Source organism: Platalea leucorodia (assembly GCF_965183815.1).
Source record: "Platalea leucorodia genome assembly, chromosome: 2".
In the NCBI taxonomy this organism is placed as follows: Eukaryota; Metazoa; Chordata; class Aves; order Pelecaniformes; family Threskiornithidae; genus Platalea; species Platalea leucorodia.
In genome coordinates, this window is record NC_138824.1 from 122,441,359 (window position 1) to 122,466,372 (window position 25,014).

General features: G+C 40.3%; 1 protein-coding gene across 1 annotated transcript; it reads right to left on the reverse strand.

The window, feature by feature from the left end:
* Positions 1-1,608: 1,608 nt before the first annotated feature.
* Positions 1,609-25,009, reverse strand: CEP97 (centrosomal protein 97). Its single transcript, XM_082337723.1, has 13 exons — positions 24,931-25,009; positions 21,408-21,550; positions 19,912-20,070; positions 19,409-19,510; positions 18,715-18,828; positions 17,619-17,785; positions 16,174-16,338; positions 14,400-14,533; positions 13,146-13,896; positions 11,986-12,061; positions 5,083-11,269; positions 4,629-4,704; positions 1,609-1,760 (listed from the first exon to the last, which is right to left on the reverse strand). The coding sequence occupies exons 1-11, from the start codon at positions 24,983-24,985 to the stop codon at positions 10,565-10,567; spliced, it is 2,571 nt and encodes an 856-aa protein (XP_082193849.1). The 5' UTR covers positions 24,986-25,009; the 3' UTR covers positions 1,609-1,760; positions 4,629-4,704; positions 5,083-10,564.
* Between the last annotated feature and the right edge of the window lie 5 nt (positions 25,010-25,014).

The following is a 25,014-nucleotide window of genomic DNA, read 5'->3' on the forward strand; positions in this document are numbered from 1 at the left end:
TCCCTCCGCCGGCCCTCCCTCCGCCAGCCCCGCCGCCCCTCCTCCCCCCCGCCCCCGCCGGCAGCGGCCATGGCACCACCTCCCGGCACGGCACCGCCCCGCCCCGGGCCACCCCCCGCGGGCTGCGGCACCGCCGCCCCGGCCGCTGAAGGGCCCGGGCCCGGCGGAGGACGCCGCGGGCGGAACCTGGCGGGGCCCCGCCGCGACTGACACAGCGGTCCTCGGGGGCAGGAAAGCCGTAAAACCGCACGCCCTTCTCTCCGGGCGCCCTTCTCTCCGGGAAGGGCCTCGAGGCAGGGCGGGGGAAGCCTCTGCCGCGTCTGGGTCGCAGTAGGTGAAGGCAAAGACACCAGGAGGCGGGGAGGCTGGCGCAGAGCTCGGGTTTATGCCAGCTGCAGGCGCTGAGCGAGGGGGACAGGAGAATTAGGCAAAGCCAGCTGCATTAAAGGGGGGACTTCAAAATGCTTGAGGAGATGCACGCTGTCAGTGTTGGGTTTAGCACCCTGCACCAGAGCTGGTGACAGGACATCTGCAATTGGATTTATAAACACTGCATAAGTTCGGGAATACCGCTTTCCAAACCATTCACCTGCTAGCGGTTGTCTGCCTGAGTACAGGTTAAAGGCTCAATCTTATTTGGGCTAAGGAATACTTGGCTTGCTTAAAACCAGGCACACACAGAGACAGAGCAACAGAACTATTCCTACTTCAGCCATTATAAATACTAAATGCCTCCTCTTGTCTCCTGCCCCCGCCCCATCAGCCATAGCTATTTCAAATGAGTTACAAGTGAGATCACTTCTACTTTTCTCTTCCTTTCCCCACATTACAATGCTGATTACCTGGTAGAGAGGGAAAGCAGAAGTCCCAACAGGCACCAGCTGGTTTTAGTACTATACACTGTCGGTCAACAATTGAAAGCCATCTGGCTGGATAAGCAGAACACTAAAAATACAGTATCTTGAAAGATACTTGGTATTGATTTTGTCTTCCTCTCTATTAAGTCTGTCAGTTTCATAGCAGTCTCATTTCTCATCACCCCTCCTTCATGAGCCGTGCTGTGTGTCAAATTCTCCTATAGTCTTCAGTTCAAAGTGAGACCCAAGGCAAAACTACCTAATTAGCCTGCCAACTGCCAGGCATAAGCCCATCTCTGTAATATAACCGGACTGATGTTGGGGATGAGGGCGTGGAAGATGACAACGATGACAAAACCTGCGCTCGTTTCACAGGACATGCTATTCTTCACCACATTTTACATTTCACCATCCCTCAATGCTGAGAAGGGATCCCTACTACATTTCTCCATAAATTCTTCAGTTATTACTGTAGTTTGCCTTGATGAAGGCCTAATAATGAATCAAATGTGCTTTTCTATAGCCTCTGAAGTGGTAAGCCTTTGTGCATAAAGAGGCCGTAACTGATCACTGAACATCTGCCCCCACACTCTATAGAAGGGACCTTGTAAAAGGCTGTTTGGTTTTAAGGTATTTGAATGTCAATGGCTTTGGTGAGGTCTGTTCCACATGCAACATCTAGACATCATTAGCCCCAAAAAACTACAGCTTCAGCAGCTGTCACTCACCTTACATCCCGCTTGGTTTAATCACACCAGAAGCACTTGGCAATTATTTTGAGAGGAGTATGGAAAGACAGATCATGAAAAAGAATCAATCTTTCCTTATTTCTTTTTCCAGAATTACATGCAGTAAGGTGACCTTATGCTGGGCCCTTGGCCCCATTGCCTTTCTATCCCTCACCTGCAAATAATAATCAACAATACACAGTACATGAGATAATGCAACTGGGATTACTAAACCGAGTCTTAATTTAGTGAACAATGCATTGGACAGAGTCCTGGATAGAGTCTGCAAAGAGCACAGCCCACCCTGTTCTCTTTCTGTACACATCTTTGACCAGTCCCCTTTTGCCACATTACCCCTGCATCACTTCTCCAACCATTTCCCACGTACATAGCCATCTGGTGGTGTCCCCCCGCAGCTCCTACAACAGCGAGTTTCACTCTGACCTCGCACACAAGTTCAGCATGTCCCCTGGTTTCAGGCATAGCAATAACTAAGGTATATTTGACTTGGCTCAAAAAAGTCTTTTGCTGATCTGGTGCTGCCAGACCCTTTTCACATCATCTAACGCTTGTAAAGGGGCAGAGTTTTTGCCAGAAGAATCCTCTTCCAGCTTCCCCAAATCCTTTCCCAAAAGGTTACAGAAAAGCTTACCTACAGGCACCAAGCAGCCTTTCTACTTCCCCTCTGCGCCAGGAAATCTGCTGCAGATCCTCCCTCGGGCAGCCGTGCTGCATTCCCCACTCCAGGGACATGCAGGAGCACAGCTTCCCGCTGCCCCCAGGTCGTTCTGTTCCCCTTTGGGACTAACACAAGCTCTTCCAGGGCTCCCTTCCCTTTTCTCCACCAGACAACAGGTTTGGCCACAGCCATCTCAGCCCAAGGATACCTGGAGCACATCCCGGTTTAACATTGCCACTGGCACACCAAAGAAGGGAAAGCACCAGGTCACTATCAATATGAAAAAGCAGGTGAGAAAGGTAGTTTACCTGTCCTGCTAGCAAATGAATAGCTACTTCACGTGCTTAAGACTCTCAGTATCTGTGAGTAAAGCCAGAGAATCAAAGACCAAAAGGACAGCCAATCTGCTGTAGAAAAAGTATCAAAATTGGGAACGAGCAAGCCACAATGAGAAGAGGACAAGCAAATGAACTCCACTCCAGGGAGCTCAGCACTACAATACAGCTCTTGAAAGTACAGGCTCCAATAGCACATGCATTTGCCTTTAACTTCAAGCTGAAGGGGCTGTAGGAGCTAACGATCGAAGGAAGAAAAGAGAGCTCAGGCTGTAGAATTTCTCAGTGTCTCCTGTTTCTCCTCAGGTCCCACAGTCTCTACACACATATGCAGCAGTAACTTCCTCAGCTCATTTTCCATGCACTTCCTACACCAGAAAACGTGCTGCAAATTCTCAAGGGACTGGAGAACTTCAGGTGGCGCAACAAAAACAGCCAGGAAGAGACATCACAAAGGCTGCTGCTTGAATGCAGTTCAGTACAATACCAACAAAACAACCCTGGCTGCTGGAGTGCTGTTCCTCACAACCCTACATAGTTTGAGAATTCTTTACGCTTTTGTAATGGTTTATTGCTTTCAGCCCAACACACAAACAATTTCAACACGATGTGCACAGATTTTACATTTTCCAGGGCATCCTTCATATCATGGGCTTCCCAGTTTTCACAGACAAATTAAAGAGTCCTGGAAGTCAAAGGCTGTGACTGGTTTCATTTGAGCATCCTGTACACAATTTTCTGCTATTTCTTGCACAGATCAGAAAGAAGGCAAACAGGATCTTGGCAAGGAAAAAGGGCGATAGACTTGAGCAACCCCAAAGCCCTCACATTCACAAGTTCTGCCAGAAATGACTTGGGCTGTACCTGAAAAGGTCCTAGCAATCCTCAGGAAGTCCCCACTGGGACACCAGGCAAAATCACCTAGGGTGGTATGTTGACTCCGTTGGTTTTGGTGCTCCTAGACCAAGGAACATGCTGGATTCCTTGCAGGACTTGTGGCAGTCACATGCACCTTTCCAGACCCACAAGAAGTTATGATGGAGTGTCACAAGGGACATGTCTGAAAATATCCTTATGTATAGGCAAAACCCGTGCCAAGCTATAGACAGCAAATGAGAATGAGCTCCATCAGTGACATGGATAAAGTTGAGGAAGCTCACGTATTAAGATCTGAAGAGATCTCTACGTGCTGTCCCATGTAGGCCGAAGTAATACTTCCTTCTACCTGTACCCCAAATTGATGCATTGTATTGCCACAGACCCTTCACAAATGCAGTATTATGGCTTGAAATGAGTGATGCACTGATGCAAACTATACCTGGACATAATGGTTTGTGCTTTTGCAACTATATCAACACAGTAGAGAAAGATTAGTTTTCACACCGTAACACCTGGGTGAAGGGGAAAAATACCTCCCCTACCATCTGGGCATAATGTTATAGAAAATTAACAGGAGTTTTTCAAACCACACTGTCATACACAAAATAAAACTCAGCTCCTAGCATATGTAAGGATTTCAGCCCATAAAATTCTAAGTAACTATTCCCATTTGAACAAAATTGGGTCCATCCGCTAGATATATTTACCCCTTTATTTTCCAACTCTAGCCAAAGATTTTAATGTCCGATCTTATTACAAACATGAATCAAAAACGGGGACAAGAGGTACCTTCCGCCTGAGCTCCTGAAGTGTTACGATTACTATCCCTACAATATACAGCATTTAAACTTAATAGTGCAGCTTTAAGGTCTTAACTCTACTCCAAGAGAAAACAGCACTACTCTGCTCTTTTTTAGACTTCACTAAAGTGAAGTCCCTTCAGCTATGCCTATTTCTGTCTTTCAAATATCTTCATAGAAGAGCAAGAAGCGTCTCGTTTAAAAACCTCAGCTAATTTCTTCAGTGTAATGAAGTGGAAGCGCATAACAGAGTTAAAAAACGCCCGCTAACCTCCATGTGTGAAATGAGAGTTAAGCAAAACAAAGTTATTTTTGGATTTTTTTTTTTTTTTGTTTGGTTGGTTTTTTACCTTTGGGATGACTGTCCTGCAGTAAAACACGACTTTCATATATGTCTGAGCTCCTGGACTGTTTGTCTGTTAAAGCCTGAAAGATGTTTAATTAGTCTTCATCTATTTAAGCACACAGCAGGAATCTGACCAAACCAAAATAGGAGAGGTAACAACATGTTTTGCAATTGTATTTCTCTTGATAAGCCCACAGCCTTAATTCTCTTTCTAGAAAGCTCTATACAGAATACTGCCACATCTTTTAATTTAAACACAGTAGGGAATTAAGAACATGAAAGAGTGGGCCAGTGATAGAAACAAAGGACTGCAAGTCACGAATACCAATTTTAGTGGCATCTGCTAATCAACTGGTGTATAAATTTCAAGTACCCTACACACTCTTACTATATTCAGCACTGAAACAGTGGGCCATTAGATGCCTCAGCTGTACCAAGTCATGAATGCTAATGCTTACCTTGTCATCACTGTTTTGCGATTTCTAAACCTTTTATCTCCAAAAGAGCCCTCCAATGGTAAGACAATGACTATTAGCTGTAAGAGTCAGGATCAAGCACAAATTAACATTTTCAGTAAACGTACAAATCATTTATTTAAAATTCAAAACTCAGAGGTACAAACAAAAATATTTAAGAAACAATAAATCCAGAAATGTAAACACTTATAGAAAATATATGAACTGTACCAATTTATCCACCCACAATTCTTCACAGAAAATAGTGAGAAGTAGAAAGACAAATCAATGCCTAATTGTTATTTTTTCAGATTCTAGTTTAGAGGTAGAATACTACTGTGAAAGACTCAACAAAATTTAGTTCAGTAGAATTATGCTACAAGTGCATTTGGCCCATACACTTAGAAATGTAACGAAGCCAGAAAGTAAGTTTCTTATTGAGAGCTCTTACACAATAAAATTTGGCGTGGCACTTTCCAAAAGATAAAGCACCTTTCCTGATAAATACTGGTTTATATTTTTGCAAGTAAAGGATCCTGTGCTTTTTCCATTACTGACATAAAGAAAGCATTTAAAAATAGACAGAAAGTCCCACCTTCTTGGCAGGCATATAGAAAGCAAGTGCTTTTCAGTAACTTGTCCTAGAAAGCCAAACTGGGAAAAAACCTGTAACTATCAAAGACGACTTTTTGAAAGACTTCATGAATACTTGATGCTTACTTATTTGGGTGGCACAGTCCTCAAGGAAAAAAAAAAAATTAATACAACAGGAAAAAAAAGTCTCTTTTCCACTAGCTAAAAAAAAGCAGGGGAACTGACCAGTTTTTACATTTTGTTGTCATTCAGTCAGTCTCCACTAAATGCTACAATTCTATCCTCTCAGGGAAAAGCATATCTGTGTGAGACACACTGTAACTTCAAGTCCAGTAGAAAGTACCCAGGTAGTCTCAAAGGAATGTATCTTTCATTTCTGTTCTTCAAATAACCTGCTACAAGTAGAAATTAAGATTGTAGCTCTCCAGACAATATATACAAATTCATAAAAACCAGGAACGTTTTGCAAGCTCAACAACATACAACATTATTCAGAAAAAGCCCAAACTTGTTTTTTATATACAGACTGGCTGCTAAATGCATTATTTAGATCACTGCATGCAAATATAATCTATGGTTGTTTAAGGAGCTTAACTATAAACAAACTGTTAGGCTTCTGCAATTTAGTTTAACAAGGACTTTCTCAAGTATTTGCTGAAAGATATTCGTGTTTTAGAAGCAACAAAATAAAATTTGCAGTCTTAATGCCTTCTTGCTTTGTGGTGTGAGAACACTTGTAGAGATGTAAATATGATAAAATCCCAATTTAGACAGCCAGTTCACAAGGACTCAACTTAAGCATGACCCTGCTTCTTTTAAGGAAACGAAAGCAGAGAGTTAGGCCAATGTTCAGTACCTTTTAAAAATTCCATCGTTGCCACACATACTTTGTTTACAAAATAGCACCACACAGGAATAGTCACCACAAAAAAAACCCATTAGAGTTGCTGCATTCATTCAGCAGCTAAATCTCCCATTCATATAAATGACAGTTTTAGGTACTAAAAAAAGAGAGTTGTGACCATTAAGCTCAGTTCATGGAAGAAGGCAGAAACAGAAGTTTACTTACTTTCATTAACGAGGCATTGCCTTGTGTTTTTCTTCTATAAAGAAGTTATCTAACAGAGAGGAATCAATACAATCCAAACACCTTAAGCTTGAAATGTAGAATGTGGACAGGTCTGCTTTCATGATATTCTTCTACCTTTCCAGATACCATCTGGAACAGTGTCTATCCAGTATTACATACAGTAGAAAAAAATGCATTCTTGATTACATGAAAGATTGAAATTTGTAAACTACAAAAATAATTGGGAGAAAACTGAAATAGCAATCATAGAAGAGTTGGTGTTATCATCACAGATTAAACCTGAAAACAGAGATAAATGCATTTCCACCTTCCCCTTTGTCCCTACCTTCAGAAGAACAGGCAAAGAGTAGTTTCTGCCATAGACTAGCTGAAAGAGGTCTGTATGTGCCAAACACCTCATTTGGGGCAAAACTACTTACGTGGCACAGTTTAAATCGTTAGTCTGAGCTATATTTAGCTTTTTCTGAAGAAAATTGAAGAGCGCTTAAACTGTACTCACAGCAGAGCTGACAACATTGCCTGACAAACAACCATGAGTAATCTCTTCCATCAGCACTGGAGGACAAAGTAGAACAGACAAACTTTCCTTCTACAAAGTCCATTTCTTCTGGGGAACATGAAGCCTTGCAAAAGGAAAATGCTGAAAGACATACAATACGAGTACAGGAAAATTTCAGACATGGATTTTCATATATTAGGCCTTCTGATTCCTTTATGAAATTTCCATCATCTCCAAAGGGAGCTGTGCATCCCTGTCCAGGTAAAAGACTATTACATACATAGATTAAGAAAACTTATACAAAGAAGAGTACATGTTAAGCTGTATACTAAACTATGATATTTCTATATCATGATTCTTTGAGAGCTCAAAACGGACTGAAAGAAGCCATTTTTAAGCATACATCCAGTTTGATTCCTCATTTTTCCACTCTATCCTCCATTATGTCTTTTCCTGTATGTATTTTAATGGTCAGGATGAAAATATTTTGTCTATACACAAACTAATTACATTTAACCCTGTAAAAACTAATCCAGAACTTCTTCATTCTTTGTCATTTCTGTGTATTTAGGCAACTCGTCTTCTACACATGCAAAATACTTTTCAGAACATCAGAAAAAAAATCTTTCATATTTCACAGCTTCCCCAAAAGAGTAAGATAAAGCTGATTACATGTTGGTACACACTTTGCTGTACCTTCATAAAATCAGTTTTGGCTATACAGGTTAAAAAAAGCCAACAGTTGACCTAGGCATTAGTTAAAAATAAGTTGTCTTGTGTTTACAAGCCCTAATAACAGAGGAAGCGTCAAGAAACATCTAGGGCTTCCATGAAAAAAAAAAAAAAAAAAAAAATCAAGTTTCACAGTCTTCCCCCTTTGACACCTCCAAAACTAAAGTTGTTTCTCCTCTTTCTAATTCTGCAGCAAAAGTGACAATAATACAAAATAGCAAAATATATATGGTCCCTTAGTGTCTTCACTTTATCTAGACAGTGGCCTAGTTTCTCCCAGGTCTTGCATATGCTAATACAGCACTCTGCCACAAAAGAGAACTTACCTAACCACTGTCTCCAGAGTGTTAGGTCCAACAACTGTTTCACAGACACAAGTAATTCCTCTCTCAAAACCCCAAAAAAGTCTCTTTAAAGGTTTACATTTTTTTTTATATCAGATTAACAGTCAAAGAGCCAAATTCTATGAACTGTGGAGATCTCTAAGCATGGCAGATTTAAATACAAGTTGAGAACCTTCAGAGGACAAGGGTACGATCATGTAGCCTGCACACTTTTTTGCACAGTTAATTAGGTGCTGTGATACATTAATGCACCTGTACCGCTTTCAATACCCAAGCACACTCATGCTCTAAGATCTAATTATGAATATGGTTATGCTACAAACATGCTGTAACTAGACTGGGTTAGAAAGATAGCACATTAAGAATCTACCACCTTAATTGGGTTTGCTTTTGTTTTTAAAGATTGATGTCATGTACGCAAGGCACAGTCAAATGTCAACCTGACTGCAGTGACAGCTCTTCTGAGAAGTTAGTGCTCTAGAATTTATTTTTTGGGGGGGTGGGGAGAAAGATGATGGCTACTTCATGCACAGAGGCAAGCTTTATTCTTCCAAGGTGAACTTCACCACTGGGCAGATGGCTGGTACAAGGCCAATACAACATTTATGTTCTAAATAAAGGCTGTTTTGAGGCCTCAAGCAGATACTGGCCTCATGCCAAACTCCTGAGTAGTGGTAAATTCCAGCTCAAAACCTAAAGCAGACAACCAACCAAAGCTTTTACAAAAATTAAATTATTTTACATGGTAACATGGTCATAAGAGACACTTCACCATTAGTTGATTTTAACAACACCATAGCACCAGAAGTTAACCTGTGGATTCAGAGAATTATAATATGCATGTGTCTCTATATCTGAGAAGTTAGTATTAACAAATTATCTGAGAAGTTAGTACTGGCCTTCCAGTGCACATTGCAAAATGAAGTATTGGCAAACTTAACTGACCCCTAGAAGTCACATCAACTTTTATTTTACTAGTCACATGGCAAAACAGATTTCCCTTGCTATTTCTGCAGTATACTAAGATACCTGATCTTTTTCCACTAAAAAAACAAAATAGCAATGACTAGGCAAAATACAAACCCTATTGCTTGCCCAGCATTTAAGTGAAAAGCATAGCCTAGGTAATTTAGCACATTTGCCAACAGGGAAGAAATACAGCTTTTTATCCACATCCAATTAGAATGTCAAATACTGGACATACAGAGAAAAAAAAAAACAAACAAAAACCCAACAGAGATGTCAAGAAATAGTTTTAAGTCATGACATTTGCTTTTAATATCTATACCTGTAGATAGAAGTAGCTGTGATCCATCAAACACACTAATGTCTTGAAAGCCATGCAGATCCAAATCCCAAAATGACATTAGCATCCTCATGGAGGTAAAACATATGTTACCAAGCCTGCTGCTGTAACCCAGCAGTGCAGTCTTGGAAACTATGTCCCCAAATCACATGCCCTTTAGAAATTCTTATTTAGTAAAGGCTGCTACTGGTTCCACTTTGAGTCTTACCTGAGAAAGTGGGGAAATTCAACCCCAGGACAAACAAAGGTCAAAGTTTGTCTGAAGCTCCCTAAGGTCTGACTCCTGTAAGTCCTTGTTTCAGTGCATATGTAAATGACCTAATTCCTAGCCAGCAGCTTCATGTAAATGACAAAAAGAAGTCACTGACCTGGACACTGGTTTCATGGAATGCATCTTTGAAACACTGACCAAACTACTCTTGTTAAAGTCAAAAGAAGTCTGAAAGGCAACTGCTTTCATCTTTCTCAAGCTGTATCCATACATGCACACACTGCCTATACTGACTCTGTTTCCTCCCACATTGTTCCTTTTGCAAAGTAAGAACTCAATCCTGCTTTTTAGGAAAAAAAAAAAAAAAAAAAGCTTACTAATACATTCACCGAAGAGAATTTACAGCAAACACCACTACCCCCACACCCCCAATCTTCAGAATTAATTTAATGGAAGCCAGTTATTAGGATATCAGTTTTATGTTTGAAAATAAAGTGCATAATGACTGTCACTGAGAACTTTGCTGATTTCAGGTTAGCATAGTTAGTGTCAGTCCTCAGCAACATCAATAAAATACTAATTAAAACATAAATTGGTAACATGAGTCAAACTCTGAAACAGCACACATGAAAACTAAGTTTTGTATAAACAGGAAAAAGAAAGAGAACGGAAAGTGAAATGGAATCCCTAGTCCTTTGTGGAACTGAGCCTATACAGCTATCCCAACATGCAGCATCTGAAACGAAGAATCGCAGTCTGTTTGCTTCCCTTCTACTATTCCTGAATTCAGTTTGCAGCTTTCTGGTGCCTGACTGATTTCACCTCGGGCAGGAGAAGATGTATCTTGAGGGAGATCTACAGAGACAGTGTCAGACGAAGAATCTTGGCTTTCTGCCGAAACCGTGATTTGTGGCCAGCTACCTGTTTCATCATTGCAATTTGTCCCTTCATCAGCCTCTTCCAGCTGCTGAACAGATTTCAAATACTGTTGTATTAGTCCATTGTCCTGCTCATTATTAGAGCTCTCTTTACTTTCCCCACGGTCATCCTCTGCATCTGAAGAACACGCTGAAACAGAATTGCCACATTGTTTGACAGTTTCCACTGAAAGAGAGCTCTCGGTTCCTTCCGTTAAACTCTTTTCAGTGCTACACAAGTCATCGGCATGAGTCTGATCAGCCATGGAAGAATGAAAACCAGAATCCGGGAACGGCAACAAAGACTTTTCCTGCAGAACATCACTAGCTGGAACTAACCAAGCAGAACTAACATCCGCCGGGGTTTCTTGCTCAAGTGTGGATGACTGAATAGATGGTTCAGATGGACAGAAAGCACTGGCTGAAGGGATCACAGGTTGCCAAGTGGCACCTAAATTTTGTGTCACTGAAAGCTGCCATTGTTGAAGGGATTTAACCTGTATAGAAAGAATTTCATTATGAAATGCAATTAAGAAAAGTACTTTGATTTCTAGAATATTTCTTGCAATCACCAACAAAGCTCTAGCATAAAATTTAAGACCAGGCAAACTAAAAAAAGGTTCGCTGTACCTTTAGGGAAAATAGGTTCTTCCCACTGTTAAATAATGTCTTTTAAACCTAGATGCCCAACACTGACAGAGCACATAAGCCTCCCAGTTCAAACACCTGAAGAAAAAGGAATCAGCTCTTACAACCAGAAAGGCTGGTGAACCTTTATGAAATAATCCACGCTTAAGAAAACAAATCAGTCTTATTTTTGGAAGAATAGTTTATTGCAAGATGTATTAATAACTTGTCTACTTTAGAAATGAGCTGCTCACAAGCAACATAGCTTGACGCCATTTCATTTGCCCTGGGCATCTAGCAGTCACATCATTCTTCACACTTCTGCTATGTTTATTTAGCTTCCCTTGCATTTTGTCCTCCTCCTCACACCAGACTACAATTTAGCCTTTTGTAACAAAACCACTGTTATCGCGCTAATACTTATGAATGTTATTTTATCCCAGAATACAAGTATAGCAAACAACACAGCAATTAGATTCTGGAAAAAATGAAACTATATTGACTATCTCTTCAGGATTTACAGTATGAAATAATGACTTTCAAATTCATATGTAAGCAGAAAAATAAGAGGACTAAAACAATTTACCTCGTTCCAAAGAAATCTGACAGCTTCCTCCTGTACAAGCCTCTGAATCTTGTCTTCCTCTCTTTCTTTTCTTAGTCTGCAAGAACACACATCCAAATTTATGCAGCTTAAATAAGCAACGTTTTGGTAATAAGATCAACAAGAATACATAAAAAGCCTACTTATATAACAGCACTCTTGAAAGATACAACAGAGCCTAACATTAAGACATTACTGCAGTCTGGCTTGCCATCAATATCCAGCTGCTGACTTCAAGTTTCTTTTTCAGAGTTACATTAAGATTCTGCTTCCTTTTGCTGTAGCGCATTTATTGACTTGCTAATACTTTAAGTGCCTTCATTTTAAAATGAAGAGCTCTGGTTTAGTTTAAGTAGACATGCTTCTTTTTCCTGCACAAAAAAAAAAAACCAAAACAAAAAAAAATAGTGCTTCTTCATTTCAAATTATGCTCTCCCCAGCTGATACCACTTGGATGTAGGCATGATGTGTAAGCATTGGGAGTTTTGAGGTTCACTAAGGGCTCAACTTGATTCACAGAACTTTTGCCACTTGTGATAGTAAAGGAAGAGAGCCTGTCAGACCACCAGTTCCCAGGCTGATCCTGAAAGATATTAACTAAATCTGAAATTTATATCTTACAAATGGAGGAACTTTGATAATGATCCCCTCCAAACATGGATTCATAGGATAAAAAAAAAAAAAAAAAAAAAAAAAAAAAAAAGAACCAAACACAGAATCACATTTTAAAATTGTATCATGCAAGGCAGAGAGAGAATTCTTCTTTTCACCAGTAACAGAGGAATGACTCTCATTATGGACACTTCATTTACAGACTCTGTAATTGCCAGGAGACAAGTTAAAAAAAAATATCACACTTAGCAATTTCTATTTTGGTTATGTAGTGAAACATGCAAGTCCTGCTAACAGAGGAATAGAATACCCACTCATAGAAGGTACTTTGAGAGTATGAACAGCGATGTGCCTAACTGTGCTTATCTTCCAGGAAGCGATTCTCTACTGTAATCACAGTTTTATATTACCAATGCTAGGTTCTACTGTGAGTAGTTCTACCGAGACCCATTTATACCTGTTCTGAAATATCCTGGAACAATGGTTATATTCATTCAGATTTGAAAATACACAGCTTGACCTCAACTTACTTTTCTATTTCATCAGTTAAGCAAATGATGTGCTCCTGCATTCTGTTTAGCCGAATTTCATACCGCACTTCCTTGGCTCGGGGATGATAGTTCCTTGTGTAAAATCCTCTCCAGCAGGCTTGAAGCTTGGTAGCTGCTTTAGTCATTCTTTGCAGTTCAGCTGCGCCTTGATCAACAGCCACCAATGAATCGGAACTTTCTCCTGCCATCTGGTCAGGACAGAGAGTTGTAACTCCCGATTCAGCACCTACTGAGGTGCTGGGGTGACTACGCAGAACTTGGTCTTCAGAGGATGCTGAAGAGCTGCTAGTATTAGCAGTCAGGCTAGCTGTTACTGGATCAGGAGAAGGCAACAGCATACTCTCTTCGATATGCTCTTGAGTTTCCACACTTTCTACTGCTCTGTTGGAGTGCTCCCTTGTAGCACATGAAGCTTCTTCCTTGTTAGCTGTTTCTCCTCTATTAACATCTCTCACACATTGAATCCCTGTATCATCATCTAGGCCCAAATTGATTCCATGTAGCTTCAGATCTGAAGTAGGAGACACTGGAGACAATCCTGAAGCAACTGGCATGAAAGTAGACTCTGAGGATAAAAGGCTGCTGTTTAGTTTGTCTTCATCTGTCTGTATATCTTCAAGGTATAGCTCCTTGTGAAAACTTCTTTCAAGAAGAAAAGTGTTCTTTACTGCATAGGAATGATCATCGTTTGCACTTGGTCCAACCCAAGAATTCTTCTGGATGATAGGTTCTAAACAGGCAGAAAGCCATATTCAAAAGTGTCACAGTATTTCAACAACATATCTTCTTTTAATTCATAGGGATTCACAACTTGATTTAGATAGTTAGAACCTGAGTGTGTAAGAAGATCTAAAATGCTACTAATGATAAGCATTATTTCTATATAACAATAAGGACAATAACTACTTATCACAGTAACATCCACAAACTTTGCAAATACTGGATACGGTAAATTGCACAAACTGCCTCCCCCTGGAGAGGTTAGCTTTTATCAGATGGAACAATCAAAGTAATAACTCTTTAGTTTATTGGATTGTGTTTTTCACCTAACAATCTCACCAGCATTTCAAGACATGAATAAGCATAGAATGTATTTTTAGAAAACAACGTATAAACTTCAGTTGAAAATCTCCAAAAATCAATAGAACAAAATATTAGCAGGGCCTTGTTCTGAAATTCTCTCCACAAAGTTATTTCCACAGGTTAGATCACAGGTGCAGATTAGCTTCTTACCACTTTCAAGAACTATCTGTGGTGGCTGGGCTGGACTGCTGTGTTCATAAGTAACTGTCAGTGGTTTGTTGGGCGTAGAAGACGTAGGTGGTCCTTCGTTTTGGTTCTGATGCATCAACTGCCTCTGGTGGAGCCTAAGCACAGAGTTCCAACAGATTTTATATTTCTTTTAAACTCTTTTGGTACAGAAGACATCTAAAAGAAGCTATCAACTACTTTACAGGAAAAAAGTGATCACACCATTCTAAAACAAGAGGCTAGTTATGCAGATCCCTACACCTACAGGACACTAAAAGGACTACTCACAAAGTAGGGGATTGCACACACTGCTCCTGTTCCCCTTCCTCCTGCCCCTTTTTCTTCATTACATGTACAAGTATCAAAAAAAAGAGAAAAAATCCAACATGCAATTCTGACTACAGACTGAAAACCATGAAGTATTTCTACACACGAGGAAGGAAGGTATGCAGATATTTTAAGTGTCTACTGCAGGATACATTATGCTTATATGCATAGAGGAGTTTGAGGAATGGAGGGAGTGCCTTTTACATTTGAAAATGACTGAATCAGGCAAAGGGTATCCCTGTTACTAAAGGGACAAAATCCTAATACAAAACAACACTGCCACAAACAAAATTATCCTTTACAAACTGAAAAAACACAGATTGTTTCAGCCCAGCTAAATTCAAAGATCATGAGGTAGAGATCAGAAAAGTCAAACTGCCTTAAAAAAAAAAAAATATATGGGTGGGGATTTTGGTTTTTTTGTTTGTTTGTTTGTTGATTTTTAAAGAGTTATATTTTGCAAGCCAACTTCCTGAATCCTTCTCCTCTGAAATGGCCCCAACATTTCTATAATTTCCTCCTGAAGATCAGTCTACACTGACAATGTATGCAGTAGCACCTTCCAGATGCTCCCGCGTTTCCAGCCTTTTGATGAGATGCCGCCCTTCTGCTTACCACAACACTTTCGCTGCCCAACTTTCCACCCACACTATGCCACTTACGTAGCCTGCTCCTTTGAGTTGAGTATTCTGCTCTGATCTTTCTGCAGAAAGTTTGTCAATAGGTCCTGGGGACTAGGGATACCTGTATTATTATGTTTTCTGGCTTTTAATCCCAATTACTTCACTTTTTCATGGAAGCAAAGTGCACCACAGTAACTCTCCTGATCTACTTGCATAGACATTTGCAAAATGGCTACTGCTGGCAGAACCAGCAAGCTCTGCAGAGGCCTCTGCTGACAGACCCGAGGTGCCAGATACAGAGATTGTAAAGAGCATCACTGGGAACAGTGTCCCTCAAAGGACAGCGTTAACTTTAAAACCAAGAAAGAACACGCTAACAACAAAAAAGTGACTAATACACCAGTGTACCACAACAGTCTTCATTTACAATTAGAGCAAAAGTTAATCTAAGCTCCTTTTTGAGGTTTTCCTCACTTTCTCCATGGCAAAAAAAAAAATCTCAGTAGGTAGGTTGTTTATTTTAATCACAGTCCTAACACAAATCACATTCAATATCCTACAGAGGACAGACTGAAAAATATAGAGGATTTGCCCCCAGATGACCCAGCAAGCAGGGAAACAGTCCTGCTGCTGCCTTGCCTCTCATTCCCCTCTACGATACATCGTGTAGCTGTACTCTTCCCACCTCCAGCCCTCACTGCTGCTTTGAAATACTTAACAGGAAATATTATATCTAACACATAAGATGACATATAATTATGTTCTCGATTACATTCTCTAACAATAGAGAAACAAGAAGTTCTCACCTTTGCTTACTTAGTATTTTTTCCAATTTGGCATCCTCTTCAGTCTGGAGACCATATGTAGATATAAGAGGACAAACAGTAGCCAAGTACTGGACTAACTGAACATGCTGCCCAGGTCGATATGACCTTCCTTTACCTTGACTGTAGAGCCATTCTGCTTTCAAGCTGTTGGGAAAGGGGAAAACGGCCACAATTAATGCATGGGTAAACGCCCTAACTCTCCTTTGATTACTGTTCTTCTACTTAAGAGCTAATGTACAAATCTAACAAAAACTTGGAACATGAGCAATGCCCAGAGGAATTGGGATTTTCACTACCAGAATAGTGAATAAATTACTCCCTCACACCAACATGGATTAAAAAAAAAAAGGTCTGAGAAACACTCTGCAGTCTCTGCTTTATCTATGTGTAGCCTTTGAGCACTGAAAATATTTGTGTGAATGAATTTATCAGCAAAGCTTTCACAGAAACAGAAGAAACTCACACAAACATGTAGAACAGCCACAGACAGCAAATCTTGCTGAGAGCATTCAACAATTAAAATCTGTTTCTAATTTAAACATTCTTCACTCTGAGAACATTTAACATAATATGTTCACATATAATACTGCTAATACCAAAAACTCCACTAGCCATGAAAAAAATTCTAGAATTCTTACAGACAGCTTTTTGGTAACCTCATGCTATGCTATGGTGAAACAGAAACAGGAGTGGTTTGCCTTTGACCAAATAAGCAGCTTTTTATTTTATTAACTGGGAAATAAAACAGTAATGTCCTGGAATGTGTTCACATATTGGACTAGAACATCTAGTTATGGATATGGATAATATTTATATTATTATTTTTATGGATTTATATTATTTTTATGGATAATATTTATACTCTTGGACTGTTCTGATGTCAAGAACTTTAAGAAAACATCTCATACAGATATCAGTGATATAATGACCACAATGATACATTAAGTGACATGAGCAAAGTGATATTTAACTAATTGATACAAAAAAATGCCAAATCTAGAAATGCATATGCAAATCAGACCCTTTATAAAAGAGCACATTTGAGCTTCCCCCAAGCTAATAGCTTTAATATCTGCTGGTTGTCTCACTCTGCAAAGTCAAAGAAGCTGTAAACTTGGAAGGGATAATAGACCATTGATAAATTGCTACCACAGTTTTGCTCTGTAAAAGTGTGACTGAGTTGAGCAACAAAACAACCTTAACTTTATACTTCTACTTAAATAAACTTGTGATTTCACATAATAATTCCAGTGTAACAGATGAAAAATTTAGCAAAAGCAATAGTGTTAATTGGCCTGTATCTCATTAGCAAGGCAAACAATTTCAGATCATTAGCACTTTTCCATTTATTGTTATATAGAATGCAACTTCAGGTTAGCCAAACTTTACTTCATAATTTCAGAGATTTAATGATACGATGTCACCTTTCCTTCTGAGAAATCACATATCCGTCGAGAACTTTAAGGTTGAGACACCAGCTGACAATATACGGCCTGTAGTCAAAGCCAGGGATAGAAGGCGTGGCCATCACACAAGGGTTGTTCATAATTGACAACTGTTCCAATTGACGAAGAGAGGCCAGGAAAGAAATCTTGAGAAAACAAGATATATTCATTAACTGAAGAGAACCATTAAATGCTTATAGGATGTACCACATTTCTCTAGTTACAGCTAGATATCCCACACAACATAACACAGTTACAAACACATTGAAAGTCATGTTTGCTTTTCGAAATGTGAAAGCCTTCTATCAACTACTGCCATTTTCCCATTAATTCTCTTGTAGGTACTATAGCCCTTGGAAATTATTAGCTTCTCTTAAAATCTGGGAATTGGGCTTTATATATGGAAAGGTATAGTATTTCTATCATTCAGTTCACTATAACAGGCATTGATATTTTGACAAAAAAATGGCAAGACAAAAAGCTGAGAAACACTGTTTGAAGAAGAGAAATGTATTACCAAAACAAGATTTTTCTTCCAACACGGAAGTCCAACTGTCATTTTTGGCTGCTACTTATATTAAGAAAAAAACCCCACCCCACAAACAAAACAATAAAGACAAAAATCACAGGAGAATATTTGTTAATCTTATATGATGTTTGAGAAACAGATAAGACATGGGCCCGAAAACATTCAGTTGCAACAAGCACAATTCAAACCTCTGTTCTAAACACAGCAGCTGCAGAAGCCCTCTGCAGCAGTTAATCAGCTCAGTTTTCAACCTTCAGACAATCATGAAAAGCTCTCTATGAATTTACCCCTTAAAGTATACTTCTGACATCCTTGAATAAATATAAAAACAAAAAATAAAAAAGGCAAAGCTTCTTCTAAGGATAAATTTTAAACAGTATCACGTAGCTTGTGCAGCTAGTGAAAAGCATAGTCATTACGTATAAACTATTAAAAGTTACTTCTGTCAACATGGGTCACATCAGAGTAGGGAGCCCTTTTCATTTTTATCCACCTACAGCCTTTCAGTCTACCTCAAGACAAGGTGATATATCTTCTGTATCTTACCTCATTTAAGTCTCTGATTTCATTTTCTGCCAAAGAAAGAACAGTCAGATTCTGAGGTAGGCAAACAGGGGCAGTGCGAAGTGAAGTTATAATATTTCCATGTAGCAACAGAGTCTATAAAATAAAAATGTGGTGATGAAACGTATGTTTGATCAAAACCCCCGTATTTTTTTGTTCAGGCAGTACCCGCAAAATACACACAAAAGAACTATAATTAAGGCTTTCTGGTATCATCAAAATATTTTTGTTTATTCCAGCAAGGGAAAACTAATTTTTATATTTGACATCAAAATCTTCTAATTTTAAAATGCAGAACTGAATTATAGTCACAGATACAAAAAATGTATTTGCAAACATTTTTTCTCTACAGTGTTCATGCTGAAAGAGTTAACACTATGTTTTGTCTTGACTCATGACATAGGACAAGAGAACCACGCGCTATGAACAAGATCTCACCATGTTATCTTTATCAAAATCATTAGAGTGGTTATAGAAAAATTACTGCCTCAGTTCCTACAACTTGAAAAACAAGGAGAAGAATTCTTACATGCTTCCCTCTAGAAATTATAGTGATTAATTAAAACACTTTAAGAGCTAGTGTTTGAATAATGAATGCTTTAAAAGGCAGCAATTTTCAAAGCAAATTTCTTTATGCAAAGAACGTAACAAAACCAGAGATAAAAATAGCATCTACCTTCAGTGACGTAAGCTTGGAGAGATCGCCTAATTGAGCTATGTTATTGTCTGACAAATCAAGATGCTGAAGAGATAGACAGGAATTGATTTGTTCAATGGCCTACAAAAATAAAGAAGTCAATTACTCACAGTAACTCTGTTTTAGTCATTAAATAAAACCAGGTATCGATAATTATAAGTTATTTTGAAAGCTAAGAAACACCGGATAAGTAACCCAAAACAAAAACTTTTTTTTTTTTATACACAGTTTCATTTTAAAGATGATAATTCTTTTCCTGTTTTGGAGACTATTTCCCAATTCTCATTACATTTTGATATCAAAACCTTTTTTTTTTTTCCCTAGACAATTCTTGTCCAGAAGTTGCCCTCATAAACCAGCAGACACTAAACTTCAACATTTGTTTGAGCCAAAACCAGAAATATATTCAGATTTCTTTGGAGCATTTTCCAAATTTCTACAACACTAGGTTCTGGAAAGTCTAAAAAGACTAAATACTTTACCTTAAGGTTATTTCCTGCCAAGTTCAGCCATTCCAGGTGCACCAAATCCTTCAGCCCTTCCACATACCCAATACTATTATGAGGCAAGTTTAGCACCCGGAGCTTAGTCAGTTTTGCTACACCCATCATTCGCACCAAACGATTGTTGGCTACAGAGAGCTGCAGATCGACACACAAATAAAAGAAACAGTTTTAACTATTAAATTGCACAGAGAGAATAGGCTTTTATTTTTAGTGGTTAAAAATCTAATCCAACAGGAACTACTTCAATCTATGTATTCCATTGTCAAGCAAATAACACAGACACAAAAAAGTGCAAGAGCCAGGAAAGAAATTACTGATCAAAGCAAGCAGTCTTCACAACTCACTCTGCAAACCTAAGAGGAAATCTTCCTCCTAGCAACAGCTAAACAAAGGAGAATGAATGAGGAATCGTGTCATACGAAAATAAGGTTTTAAAATCAGCATTGCCAAATCATTGTGCAAATTGTTGCACCATTCCTGGTGTAAAATCATATTTTTCCTCTGCCATGTTGGCAGTAAGTATATTTCACATGATTCTCAAAAAAGTCCTGTGCTAACAGGACTGTAAATCACAGACTTTTTAAAGGGCAAATCCTGATTAGACATACACATTAATAACATGACCACCAAGCTGGCAGACTGGTGAAAGTTTTTGGCACCGACAAACCCCACCTCTCCTGTCTCAGTTTAGCTTGTCTCTAGAAGCCATTAGGTGACTTCAGGTCTATCTGGAGGCACTTGCAGTGATAATTAACATGGACTTGTACAGCTTTGCCCCAGACGGATTAACGCTCTGACTTTTGCAAGCACCATGCACATGCTTAACATTGTTATGACTAATACCTTCATGAACTTAAATGGACTGTTGCTAGTATTTAAATTAAGGATAAGCACTAGCAACATCAGGGCCTACATGATTTGATGTTAACAAGACTACATAGATCCCTCCCACTTCATTTGTTTATTTGCTATTTCTATTTTAAACTAATCCACGTGCCTTTTCTTCTTGTAAATTAAGGCTATTGATCCTCTTCCTTTGTGAAGAGTTATGAAACCCAAATGGGGAGAAGAGTCCTATATCTATGTATGTATGCATGTTTACAATTACACAGAGGAAAGATAAAACAAAGTTATTTTTACGGTTACAAAGCTCAGGTATTCAAAAGCTAACAAGTATCAAAATTTGGGTTATCAGTGACTTTTCTAAGTGTCCTTATCCCCCCTCCCCATTAGGATTTATTTACTTCATTTTTAGTTACCTAGGTAACTAGCAAAACAGCCTCCCCCACTACCAACTGTAGAGCTACACTCAAAACAAAGCTTTCTATTTTAGTTAGCCACCATTTATTTTCCTATGAAGACAGTAACTGCTAACTTACTTCAACTACATAATATGTCCTTAAAGCAGAAGTATTTTAATTAGCATCACAGTACCATTATTTCATAGCAAATTCAAGTCAAGTAACACTGACCTGCATCAGATTTCTGCATTTCTCCAAGTGTTCCAATTTAATTATCTGGTTTTTGTCCAGAATCAGAGTGTGAGTATCAGCATCACAGGGTAATGTCGGACCCAGTTTTTGCAATCCTTGACCTGACCAGTTGACTACCAAGCCTTAGAACAAAAGGGAGAAGAAAAACAAAAAAGGAGGGGAAAAAAAGCCCCAAAGTCAACACTTTATATATGAGAACACGTACTGAAAAAGCCAAGCAAGATAAACAGATTTGTTTTATAACGCATGCAGCTAATTTGCAAATACAAATGAACTTTCTTTTCCACGTAAAACTGAAGCAGATTACTTCAGACCAAACACATGAGAACAACTGATCCAGTTATTGGAAGACATGGATTCCAGGCCCCGTCCTAATAAAGAATTCTGATGCAATTCTCGGAAAGTCAGTAACAGCTCCTCTGGAATGGGAAGCAGAGCAAAATTTCAGTAGCTAAATTTAAAAGTGTGATCCTCAAACCCCAGAATTTCAAAAGCCCTTAAATTTTTAAATTCTTCAGAGATTTCAAGTTTTGAGTAGGTTGACAACTACCTATGTGTAGGCACTATCTAAATTCCTGCTTATAGGCAAACACAGAACATGCCCAGCACACATCCGTAGGACCACACTCCACACACAACAGCAACCATATCTGTCACTAAAAAAAATTTTGGGAAGGGGTCTGGAAAAAGGGTAAGCAGCATCGACCCTTTCATCAATCAGAATGTGGGAAACCTGAGGCAGATGCAAACCTACCAACTTCACCTTCCTGGAGAGTTCCATCAAACACCCTGCTAAAATATTTGAAGATTAGGGAACTTAATTTGTAAATGTGAAATGCCCATGTGACAGTCCTCGGCCTAAGGAAAAGAAACAATCTTATCATGAACAAGTCCTATAAAAGCTAGACCACTAAATAAAAGCCTGCAGTTTTCTCTTTTCCCTTTCTCTCTCTCTGTGTATTTAAAAGGAAAAAATAATATTAGCCTACACCATTTTTTTTACAAGGGCAATCTAGGTACAAAACACGGAGGTTTCAGCCTGTGAAACCAAAACTGACACCTCTCTGCGGTCAGAAGTTGAATGCTTAAACTTCAGAAGAGAAAGAAACTTAAGATTCAACCCTCCCTTTAAGATTTCCTATCAGATATATTAAGATATGCTTCCTTTTAGCAGTTTGGCTGCTGCAAAACCTAATCCTAAGTATTTAACTTATTGGGTAGGAAACGTGTCTAATTCAGAGCCAAAGATTCCACTCCAGGACTTTGCTGGCCAAATCCTTCAGTGCATCTCACCTTAGGATTTTGGTGCTTGTGTCCTCAAATTGTATCGATAGGCTAAATGTTACATGTTCCAGAAAAGTACCTAGGGAAAGGTCAGAATAAAGGACCCATTCATGTAGCCATACTACAGTACAGGTGATATTTGGGCAGGAACAAATTGTAAATAGGCTAGCATATCATTTAATTAACAGAACACACAATTAAAATGTTCTATGCAAAAACTGTTACTATATCAAGTTAAAAGGAAAACATTTGCCACCTACAGAGAACTTGAATCACTAGGTACCCATGGTGACAGCTGCTAATAATAATTTTTATATATAAAGCCTCTGCTGTGTGTTTTACATACACATGCCATTCTAGTGCTTGCTCATCTCTTACTATCTGCTCAGAAAATAATGCTACCTTTTTCAGCAGCATGTCCCAGCACAGTGTTCTTACGCTAACATGCACTACATATTAATATTCTTACAGTTTTCAGGCTTTTAGGGTTCAGTTATGCTAAGGATGGAGACAAACATTTTTGGTCTACCATTCTGCCAACTAGAGAATATGCTTTCCTAAGAAGCATCTCTGATGACATTTATGACACCTCCATTGCTTCTCAAATCCACAGCCACTCGAAGAGCTCTGCAGAGCAGCAAGGCCGAGACAGCAGTAGCAGAAACAGTCACACTCCTGTCTTGGCACATTCAGAGAGAAGGTACTGCATGTTTCTCCCTTAAGTAGCCATCTCTGCAACCACTTGGTCACCTTAACTAACTAGAAAAGTTTTCCATCTGCCCATTAAGGGCTTGTTATGAAAATTTTCAACTGGCCCATGCTGACTGAGGAGAGAGGCTAGGATGCACAGTATAGAATTACAAGAGTAATTCTTTTATTCATGTGCATGAGGCGTCCCATTCAAACTGGGGCACGCCAAATGTGGTTTTATACATGGTTCTTATACCTTTATAGTGTTCAGGTACAACATGATTTGACTAATTGCTACTTAACACACACTACCATTTGCAAAGCAACTGCCTTTCTATGGCATCGTTATCCACCTGCTGCTCCACTGATCTAGATAACCCTGGAGTCAGTCTTGCTATACTTATCTATGACACCGGGTAATGGCAGGGTTTCACAGATGTGTTGGAGGGACTAGAATGTTGATGTTATCATGTCGGTTGTTCAGTGGCATCCTTTAACCTCTCTGGATAGCTTTAAGATTCTGAGAATCAAAGGTCCTTGTGCGGGGCGGTGGGGAGTTGTCCTTCTTGTAATGAGGTGGGGTCCTTTAGTTTGCTTGCTTAAGCACAACTACTCAGTATACAATGTAAACTACATAAATATACATATATTAAGAAAGTTAATACAGTTTCACACTATAAAGACTAATTGGTATAGTAGTTAGGGAATGAGATTTTCCTAACAGGCTTTCAGCACCCAGAAAAAAGTTTCGGAGTTGCTCATTACTCGTTGGGCAGGTATGTACATCAACAGACACAAGGAGGTTCCCACCTCAGAAGCTCACAGCTTTTATTCAGGCCCCTGCTCACTGAGTCCTTAAGCCCCCAAAGCCAGGCTCGCGTTATCACAACGCGCCATCCTTTCAGACACAGCTGCAGGGAGCAAGAAACTGCACCCTCAGAGGAGGCGCAGCCCCCCGGATCTCTCTACCCTCCGCTGTAGGGAAAGGCGCCTTACCCCGCCTCCCGGCCTACCTCCTGCAAGGCTGCGGGCGAACCCCTCCTCAGGGGCCCGGGGCTCCGCAGGGCGGACAGCCCCCCTCCGCGCCCCCCGCCCACGCCCAGAGCCGAACGCGCTGCCGGGCGGCGACCCCCGCCCCTCAGGGCGGCCTGCCCGAGCGCGGGAAGCCGTCCCGACGCCGGTCCCCTCGGCCCCCCGCTTCCAGCCCCGCTTAGGGACCTCAGGTGCCGGCCGTAAGTGCGGAAAGCGAAGAGGGGAGCGGCCAAGCCGCCCCCTCATCCCCGAGAGGAGGGGGAGCGCCCCGGCCCCCCCTCAGCCGCGGCCCCCGCCGCCCGCACACCCACCCACCGCCGGGCCACAGGGGCTTTCGGGGCTCGCAGTCCGAGCCCCGCGCCCGCGGCCGGCACGGCGCCGCCTCCGCACTACAGCTCCCAGGGTGCGCTGCGCGCCCCCGCCTCTCGGCGGCACACAACGGACGCCCAAACAGACCCCCGCCACCCGGCCGGCTGCCCACCGGCGCTCCCCTTACCCCCGCCAGCCGGCGGGGCGGCCTCGCTCCGCGCCGCAACCCCCGTCGCCGCCATGCTTCCCGCTCGCCGCCGGACGCCGAGGG